This window comes from Leptopilina heterotoma, unplaced genomic scaffold, assembly GCF_015476425.1.
Source record: "Leptopilina heterotoma isolate Lh14 unplaced genomic scaffold, ASM1547642v1 Lhet_1611, whole genome shotgun sequence".
Classification (NCBI taxonomy): Eukaryota; Metazoa; Arthropoda; class Insecta; order Hymenoptera; family Figitidae; genus Leptopilina; species Leptopilina heterotoma.
In genome coordinates, this window is record NW_025110877.1 from 8,730 (window position 1) to 19,274 (window position 10,545).

General features: G+C 24.1%; 2 protein-coding genes across 3 annotated transcripts; both read right to left on the reverse strand.

Annotated features, from left to right (window-relative positions):
- Positions 1 to 380: 380 nt before the first annotated feature.
- Positions 381 to 2,415, reverse strand: LOC122498943 (the record flags this gene model as incomplete). The annotated part of the gene is made up of 3 exons (XM_043606945.1): positions 2,208 to 2,415; positions 656 to 735; positions 381 to 536 (listed from the first exon to the last, which is right to left on the reverse strand). Coding segments are annotated over exons 1-3 (328 nt in total), but the record flags the coding sequence as incomplete, so codon positions are not given.
- A 744-nt stretch (positions 2,416 to 3,159) lies between these two features.
- LOC122498942 (probable cyclin-dependent serine/threonine-protein kinase DDB_G0292550) lies at positions 3,160 to 9,227 on the reverse strand. 2 transcript variants are annotated; one of them, XM_043606943.1, is made up of 5 exons: positions 9,093 to 9,204; positions 8,141 to 8,194; positions 5,790 to 5,997; positions 4,741 to 5,601; positions 3,160 to 3,853 (listed from the first exon to the last, which is right to left on the reverse strand). In XM_043606943.1, exons 1-5 carry the CDS (start codon positions 9,100 to 9,102, stop codon positions 3,223 to 3,225), a joined length of 1,764 nt encoding a protein of 587 aa, XP_043462878.1. In that variant the 5' UTR covers positions 9,103 to 9,204; the 3' UTR covers positions 3,160 to 3,222. The 2 variants fall into 2 exon arrangements, with proteins under 2 accessions (XP_043462878.1, XP_043462879.1); XM_043606944.1 differs by lacking the exon at positions 8,141 to 8,194 and having other exon boundaries at positions 3,162 to 3,853; positions 9,093 to 9,227.
- Between the last annotated feature and the right edge of the window lie 1,318 nt (positions 9,228 to 10,545).

Consider the following 10,545-nt stretch of genomic DNA (forward strand, 5'->3'; position numbering starts at 1 on the left):
AATTTATTACGAATTTTGTATAACTTATTTTTTGAAATATTTTAGTTAAAATTTTTAGAAAAAAATTTAATTAAAATCTTAAAAATAATTTTTAATAAGTTGCAGTAGCAATTCTTATAAATTATTAAATTTTAATACCCGAGGAAAAATAGTAGATAATAATTAAATATTTATTAAAAAAATTTATTTATGTTCTAAATGATTTTAGAATTAAAGATATTCAAAATATATATTACAAATATTTTTTGATATTTCAATTATTTTTTGGAGTAAAGTAAAATAATTTTAAGGTTTTAAATAAAGTCAAAGTTTTATTAAAAGTTGTGTTACACTCTAGACTCTTTTTTTTTTAATTAATTGAATTAATTTATTATAGCAACTTATTTTGTTTTTATCAGAAACGCGTTTCCAGCAATCTCTGATTGCTAGAAAATAATTATTTTGGTTTTCAACCATTTCGTTTCCGGAGTTTGAGGGTTCTTCTATTTCTCCCAGATCATCATCGCTACTGCTGTTAACTACTGTTCGTTTGTCGTCTGAAAAAAATACAATATAAATAGATAAATATAGTTATCTATAAATATAATATTACTTAAAACTTATTTCAAATACCTTGTTTAGAAAGAATACCTTCTTTTCTTTTCTTTATTTATACCTTCTGTATCGTCATCAACTTCGACAATGTCTGCCTCAGGTTCACGCCTCCTTTTTGGCAGTCGAAAATTACTGTCAGTTCTGTGCAGAAAAATACATAATTAAAAGAAGTAATTTATAAAAGAGTTAAAAATCAACATAAAAGTTACATAGAAATTTTTATATATTTATTTATAACATTATTATACGGACAGTGCCCATTCGTACATAAAGTACTAAAATATTAGGTATAATGAAAATAAATTTATGAATATGTCCAAAAATCACAATCGAAAATTTTGCTCATACAATCCTTCCTCTATGAGGAAGCAAAATAAATCGAATAATTGATAAATAATTGAAATGTAATGTATTCATGTTTTTTACTTGCGCAAATTAATAATTAAAATTTTTATTAGTTAATTTAAAAAAATCCACTTAAAATTTTTTAATAAAATTTAATTTTTGCAAAGTTTTTTTGAAATTCCTCAAAATTAAGATTTTTTAAATTTTGCAATTCTATTGTTTCAAGATAATTGGATTTTTATAAACAAATAATTAAAAATTTTTTGAAATAATAGAAATTTATTTACATTCTATTAAAAGTAATTATTAAATGTTTTTAAAGAATTTTATTTAAAATTTGCGAAAAAAATAAAAAAAAGTTAATCACCGGCGTAACTATAATTTTATTTTTAAAATAAAAAGTCTTTTTTAAAGTTTTAAATAAATTTTTCGCCTCTAAAAGCTATATTATTAGTCAATAATTATAATTATTGAACTTCTCTTAAATTTTTATAATTTTAAATTTTTGAATGTTCAAATAATAGATATTTATTTATTTCTTGAATAAATTATAATTTTATTACTTATTAAGTAGGTACATATTTAATTATAACTGCTTATTATTTTCAAAAATTTTAATAAAACTCTTAACAAGAATTCAATTATTTTCATAAGTAATAACATTCTTTGGAAGGATTTAATTGCTTTTGTAAATAGTAAAATTCTTTGCAGAAATTTAATTAGTATCAATAAATTTTAATTAAATTAAATTAATCAAATTTTCAATTATAATTATAAACAGACAAGATTATTTTAAAAAATTGAAAAATTATTTGTTTAATTCAATTATTTTCCAAATTCTTAATTAAAATTATTTTAAAAAAATTTAAAGAAACTTGTCAGAAAAATTTAATTATTCATAAAAAACTCTAATAAAAATTTTTGAATGAAAATAGTAGACACTCTGCAATAGAAAAGTAAAATAATATTTTACATTTAGCTTCTATTTTTATTTTTCATTAGCATCGTTATAATTTTATTAAAATTTTGGAATTTATAAGTTATTAAAAATTTTTGATATTAATTTTTTTAAAAAATGGAAATTTTATAGTTTCACAAAAAATTTTTTTTTTTGAAAAATTGTCTTTAAATAGTAACGTTTAAAGCTGCTAACTATTTTATGTAAAATTTGCATTTGTTCTAAAAGGCTAAGTTTAATTTCTCAAATATTTTGAAAATTATAATAGAAAAATATAATTTAAATTAGTGAAAAAAAATTTCTGACTTACTCGCGATTTAAAGGAAAAGTAACTAAGAAGCCCATCAAATTGAAATATTTCCAGGAAGATTCGTAGTTTGTGGCTCCGGATCCTGAGTACATATATTGCCTTACTTTTCGACGTTCTGACTCGTATTGACCCTTTAAATTCCTCCATGCATTTGTCACTTCCTCTACTGTAAAGAAAATAGTAAATAAATTAAATTTTCAAATCTAAATTGTTATAGTTTACTCTTCATTGAATAAATAAATTAATATTTACCACTAGTTTGCTGATTCGTTATCATAAATAGTTCCGTTGCGATTTCTTCCCACACTTCTTTCTTTTTACTCACATTTTTATAATCAGGAGAAGCCTTATCGTAAATAATACGATGTTTTTCTATAATATTAATTAAAATTTCAATTGCGTCTACCTCTGCCATTTTTGAATAAATGTTTTAACAAATAAAAGACGTTGCTAAGTAACGTAAATTTTTTTTTCGAAAAAGTACATATATATATAATTAGAAATTGTTGGAGAATTATTAATTTATTATAGTTTATTAACTTTCTAATTTTTCTTTAAATTGGATGCGGCAACTGGAATTTTTAATTTTGTCAAAATTGATACCAATATTTTTTCGATCCTAACCATATCTTTGCGAACAGGTGATTTTACAAACAAATTTGTGTACATTTATTCTATATACATAGAATTTCTAACAAATGAAAATTTAGAATTGATAAATTATTCAATTTTTTTAAATTCTATCCTGCTCCATATTCTTGTTCTTGGGTAATTGTAACTATAAATATCATAAATTGAAAGAGATATTTTAATACATATTTTTTTATTGTCAAAAACTTATTTGTGAACTTATAATTAACAATAATATTAGAAAGTCATTAAACTTAAAATAAGATTAGAATCAAATATTTATGAAAATATTTTAAAATGTAAGTCATTTTTTATATTGATATTCTTCTAACACTTTTAACATATCTGAGAACAATTCTTCCTGCTCCTCATCTGTCAGTGTTATTCATTCTTTTCTGATTAAATCTAAAAATCCATCTTTCAAATTCATATGACGAATCGGCAATGTCGTAATCCGGTTTTTTATTTCTTTGGTTTTTAAATTCATTAATTTTGTTGCTTTTTTATTTAAATTTCGAAAATCTTGACATGCAGTAATAATTTCTTCTTCCACTTTTCTTTTTTCCTGTTTATTCTTATCATTTTTTTTTAATGCGAATTTGTCCAGTTTTGGAACTTTTAAACTTCTAGGCATTGATGGATTAATTTGTTGTGAAACAATGTTTTTCTTCGGTTTATTTTTGCGAAAGGTCGGTGTTGGTGAAACACGACTTAAACTGCAGGGTTGTGCTTGTTGATTGTTTGGCAAAACAAACGCATTAAAACCTTGCGAATTATCTCTCGAGCAAAGCATCGGTCTAGGTCGTTGGGCAATTACAGGGTCCTCGCGTTCTACATTTCTTTCAACAATTTTTATAGTTTGATTCTTGTTTTGTGGATGAGAATTATAACAATGGTCCATATCTTCTCCAACTATAAAATTTTCAACGTCAGAAATATCACCAGATTCCTCGCTCAAGTTTATTTCCATTGTAGTTGCTTCATTTTTGAATAGTGATTGATTTACTATAGAATTTCTGTAAATAAAATTTTTTCAAGTATAATTTTTGTAAATAAGATTAAATAGTCACATTTAGCATATTAATTAAACTAAAGATATGTTAAAACAACTAGTAAGATACATAACTAATTTAGAAGAAATACGCGGTAAATTTATTAAATATTTTTATACTATTTTAATTTAGTTAATTTATAAATTAAAAGAAAAAATTAGTTTTATTAATATTTTTAAAGAGATATAGAGAAAAAATTAAAAATATTCCTCGTGCATTTCATTGTTATGAAAAAGGTAAGTATCGAATTCCAATTTTATCCGGATTAATTCGAACCAGACCTAATATTTCCTGATGTACAATAATTAAATTATGAATTTTACTATTATAGTGAAAAATGTTATTTATTAATAATATGTATATTTCAAACAATAATAAATCGACTTATTTATATCAAAAACGATATTTTTATAAAATGTTAATGTAAAAACTTGTTTTTGTTTGCAGTGAAAAAATTCGTATAAAATTTTCAAATAATTTTTTTAGATAATTAATTTTTAATTTTAAATGATTCACTTATTATAAAACTTTGCAGTAAATACTAAATTTAAATTAATAATTAAAATTTTTTTTAATATGAAATTAAGCAAAAAAATTGGATTTTAATGTCGCAGTTATTAGGATAACTATTAGACATTTTTTTAACTATAATATTAATTTAAAAATTAGTACATTAAAATAAGAAATTTTAAAATACAATTTGTTAAAATTATTTTTGTTCAATATTTGAATTCAAAGAGATTCTATTTTTTCTTGTTTGATTTATTCCGTAAAGCTCATAAGAAATAAGTCGTTAAATTTATTAAAACATTAAAACAATTAATTATTATTATTGAGATTATTTGTAGTACCTCAGAGAAGTTGAAGGACTGCGTGGCAACACAGAACTGTTTTTAAGCTGATCGAAACCTGAAAATTCTCTCCATCTATAAGATGTGGAAGCAGTGTTATCTTGAAACGGAGGACTACACGATGATACTATTTCTCTTTGAGGAAGTAAAGAAGATAAACTTTTACTGTGTTCTTTAGAACTCGATGCAGCATTATTAATATCATGAGATGAAGTGTTAGGAGTAACCATGAATTTCCTTCCAAGAGTTGAAGAGAAGTCCTCCAAAGCTGAAGTGGAAGTTGAATCTGTGTTATCAATTTCCTGAAATTGAGGAGCGTACGACGGTATGGAATTTGTGTTGCGATCGTTTGATATTAATGCTCCATTATTGATATCCTTAGAGTTGTTGTTAATCATATCACGTGGAACTATAAATTTCCTTCCAAGCGTTAAAGGCAAGTCCTTCCAAGTTGAGCCTAAAGTCGAAGCTGAGTTGAGATCCCGTGAAGTCAATGTTACATTACTTGCATTTTGAGAATTAGGATTATGTGTAGGAACGAAATTTCTTCCAAGAGTTGAAGATAAATCCTTCAAAGATGAACTGGATGTCGAATCTGTGTTATGAATCTCCTTAAATGGAGGAGCGTACGATAGTATGGAATCTGATTCAAGATTTCGGTTTTCCTGAGAAATTGACGCTTTATTTATATTCTGTGATAAAGGACTGTGCGTAAAATCGAAATTCCTGCCAAGAGTTGAACGTTCTCTATGTTCTGGAGTATTTAAAGTTGCATAATTATCCTGATGAGTAACACTGTGCATCAATTCAAATGGAGTATTAATACGTTTAATAGATCCACTATTATTCGTTCCAAGATTTCTGCAAATAAAATTTAATATAAATTTTGTGCTAAAATGAAAAAAAAATGCTTTATAATAAATAATTATAGGACGTTTTATATATTTTAAATTATAAAAATAACGTTCTTAGGAATCAATATAATATATATATATTTGATAAGTTTGGCTACCAAATAACGATTTTTGAAAATGCAATAATGAACTTGCCCTCTATAATTCTCAAAAGATGGTCTGAAAGTCTTTTGTGATTCTGCGATGTTATTATTGCCTTGAGAATTATTTACACCATCTTGAGGTTTATGTTTGATAAACTCGCTTAAAAATAGCATTTCATTATAAAACAACCAATTCATGTTCCCATTTTTATGGTGCCTTGTAAAATTTTGACGTAGTGCTCTCCATCGTTGAATTGGATCTATAAACAATTCAAAAATATTAATTTCTTGATTCATCTGGCTCACAGTAGTTCTGTATTAAAATAATTTTAAAGCATATAAGCATGGTTTAAAATATATAACAAAATTGAATATTTATGTTAATAAATTTAAGAAATAGAATGATTTTTTCCAGCATTAAAACAATTGCTTCTTAGCTTTACCTATTATACTAAATCCATTTTTGGCCAAAAATTCACTGACTTTTTGCCACGCACTTTCTTTCCTTTGCTTGTGAAATAAACCACTATTGGATGAATTGTCAAATAAACATGGAAAAGATTTAACTGCATATATGAGAGCTCGATCTGAGTCATCATTTCTATTCATAATTATTCTTTTTGAAGCAAAAATAATTTTCGACTCTCTCAATTGCCTTGCCCGACGCAACGGCCAAACTTCTATTTTACCAAAAAATGCGAATGAAAAATAAACAAAAAACTTTTGTTGCTAAGAAACTGAATGGACTATTATTAACCAAAACAAATGAATATTTCCTACAAACCATATTTTTAATTTTTGTGAAGTAAAAAAAAGTAAAGTAAAGACTAAAATTAATAATTATTTTTATTATTAAGTTAGAGCTGTGCAAAATAATACGAACCGAACTGTTCAAATTTTTTTGCCTAGTTCCAATGTCGAATATTCGACATTCGAGCTACTACAAAATTCGAACCGAACCGAGTTTTGTTCGATTTTGGAATGCTAAAATGTCGAATTTCTAAATTCGACATTTCGTCGCCCAAAAACCGAACCAAACTCGGTTTGAATCGAATTTTGCACAGCACTATTTAAAGTGCATGGAAAATTCTATTTCCTAAACTTATTTTTTTCTTATTACTAATTAATAATTTTTTCTGGCTATAAACTTTCTTCATTTCGATTGAAAATAATATATAGAAGCTTTATTTTCTGCATTTAGAAAAGAGTTAAAACATTTTTACAAAGGCAGATTAATGTTGTCTAAGTTTCGTAAATTATTTAAAGAAATAAAATTTTTAAAATATTTTATAACTCTCTAAAATCAAAATTATTTGACTTTTTTTAAATTTAAAAATAGGGTTGACACAGGTCAGGGAAAGCAAGGAATTTAGGGAAAAGTTAATAATGAAATAATATTCAATTATTATCTAAAATTTTAAATGAAATTCATTTTTTGATCTATTTTTATTAGAATTTAATTATTTAAATACAAAAATAAATAATTTAATGAATTAAAGAAAATGAATTTATCATTCGACAGTTAAATATTAAAGGTTAAAGAAGCTATCAATTATGAATTATCTTATCGAGATTTCAGTAAAAATTTTATTATTTATGAAAATAAAAAAATTTAATTATGACTAAGAAATTTGTAAAAGAAAATATTCAAAAAACATTGAAATGTGGAACATTTTTGAAAATAATTGAAATTTTAATTAGAATTTTTAAAAAATTTTGAACATAATTTAATTTCTGCAATCATTTACCTATAATTTCTCTAAAATTCCCTAAATTATATAGTACAATTTACAAACTTTCGTCCTTTTTTAATCAAATTACGGACTTTACAAACTTTTTTTCAAAAAAATTTGATTAAAACTTTTTTAAATAATTGAATTTTTTTGGAAAATTTGATTAAAATAGTAAATATTAAAAATCATTGAATTCGTGAAATTTTTTGAAAATAATTGAAATATTACAAAGAATTTTATTAAATTTTTTTTAAAAAATTGCATTTTCGAGAAGAATTTTATAATTTCTAAAAATAATTGAAAATTTTTACGAGAATTTTAAAAAAATTTTGAACATAGCTAATTGAATTTTTTGCGAAGAATTTTATTACTTTTGAAAATAATTAAATTTCTGTAATCATTTGTAATTTCTCTACAATTTTCCAAATTATATCGCAAAATTTACAAACTTCTCGTCCTTTTTCAATCAAATTACGGACTTTACGGACCTTTTTTCAAAAAAACTGACTTTTATGGACTTTAAGTAAATTTACGGACCTTTACTTATTATTTTTAATTGGAAAGGCAATATTAATTATCACTATTAATTTTTAACTAAAAATTTGTAAAACTAATTGTAGGCATTGAAAATATTGTTCAAGAGTATTTCAAGTCATGATGAAAAAATTACCTGACATTTCCCGGTTTTCCAGATTTTCCAGGTGTTGTAAACACCCTGAAAGTACTGGAAAAAATTAAAAGTTTAGAATTCATAAAAAAATGATGAATTTTTGTGTCTTTTTTTGTTTGGCTCATAAATTATTAATTTAAATTTAAAAGAAGTACGTTTACAATTGTCATATAACTACATAAAAGAACTTGAAAAGGTTATAATTTGTAATTTTATAAAATTTCAATTTTTAATAAATTTAATTAGAAATTTTGCTGAACCCAGATTTATGAAACATTTTAATAATTCAAGTTCTTCTGACATAAGTTAAATTTTTTAAGTTACAAATAATTGGAGAATTTTACTTATTTTCAAAAGTTATAAAATTTTTTGTAATAATTTAATTATGTTTAAATTTTTTTTAGAAATTCTCGTTCAAATGTAATTATCTTTATAAATAACATAAATTCCAATAAAATTCTTTGCAAAATTTCATTTATTTTCAAAATTTTTCTCAATTTAATTATTTTTAATATATATTATTTTAATAAAATATTCCAAAAGAATTTAATAATTTAAAAAAAAATTAAATAAAATTCTACGTAGGAATTTAATTATTTTCACAAAGATATTTTCAAAAATAGTAATATTGAATATTATGAAATATTAAAATATTATTAATATTCTTCAAAATTTTATTAAAATTTGTCGAGAGAATTGAATTTAAAGAAACTTTTAATTATTCAATAAATAAATTATTTTTTTATTTAAACAATTTTGTATTCTCGTAGAGTTTTCTAATAAAAATTAATGTAAAAATGAATTTCACGTTAAATTTTAGATAATATTTAAATATTAAAAGCATAAAGCATGTATTTTTAGAAACAATTGAGTTTTGAAAAGGTTTTAAATTAAAAAAACCATATTACTTTAATTCAATGAAATTATGAGAAAGTTTATAATTTTAATATACCTGGACGCATCCAAAATTGAATTAGTTGAAGTAGATAGCACCCGCCTCTGATTGAAAGTAATCTGCTAGTCTTTCTCGAAATTCAAAACGATTTTGGGGAATTACGTCCTCCTCGATGTCAGGGTCTACTGTAGGATCTGAATAATAATTAAAATTATTATAGCAATCAGTATTGTTTTACTTTCTATTGTAAAAATGGTTAAAACTTGAAAATTTAAATTTGTTTTCAAATTAATAAAAAGCTTTATTCATGATAACTTATATGTAATTTATAACTTACTTATTCGATGAAAAGTACTTCTATCCCATTCAAAATTTTCACCTCGTTCTAATTTTTTATTTAAAATAAAATTGTGCAGGCACACAAGTGCTTCCACAATTGCTATTGATGTGTCCAATTTGAATGATAATTTTTTGTGGAGAATTTGCCACATCGAGCACAGAATCCCGAAGGCGTCCTCAATACAGTTGCGGGCTCTCGATAATCTGCAAATAAATAAAGAAAAAAATTTCTTCTTATTTTATAATCTACAAAAAAGAATAGAAATTAAAAAATCAACTAAAATACATTCACCTATAATTGAAGTTTCTTTGCCTTTCAGTAAGGCCACGATGTCTGGCAAACGGAACCATCATGTATGTTTGCTGTTGGAAAATTTCATCCCCTATAAGAAAATGAGGCATGATGATATTTGATCTCGGCAGACGACATTCTGGAGGAAAATCTGCCTCATTGCGCTCTAGGCAGTAGTGAAAATAAGTATTTTTAAATGCTGATGTATCACTGACAGATCCTGTAAAAAGTACATTGTTTAACAAGATAAAACTAATATTCTATAATAATTTTTTGTCATATCCATTTACCATAATCTCCTACGTCTATCCATATGAATCTATAGTATGCGTCGCATGCAGCTAAGAGCTTAAAACTAAAGAACTTCTTATAATTAAAGAAAAGGCTGCCAGAATGCGGTGGTGATTTGATTCTAATTTCCTTTCCATCTACGATTCCTACGCAATTTGGCATATCCCACTTAGCACGAAAACCACCAGCGATTATTTTCAATTCGCGCTGGGTTTTTCTTCTTAGGACGAGAGGCGAAAGTTCTCTCCAAATAATCGGACATATTTCCGCGATAATAGCATACGTTGTAGAACGCCCAATACGAAAAAACTGTCTAGTTGTTGCTACACTATCGCCGTGAGCCAGAAAACTGAATAAAGAAAAATAATAATGAACTAAAATAAATTTACATTTTTTAAAATCTAAATAAAAAAGATATTCATAATTTTAAAATCCTACAAGCTTCTAAGACTAAGAAAATTTTGTTAACTATCATTGAATATTTGTATAACTTTTTTACAAAGTACTAAAATTTAAACAGATAAATCTGTCACTTTTTCAATTGTACATAACCATAAAAACTTGTTGCCTTTAAATTATAATATCTTA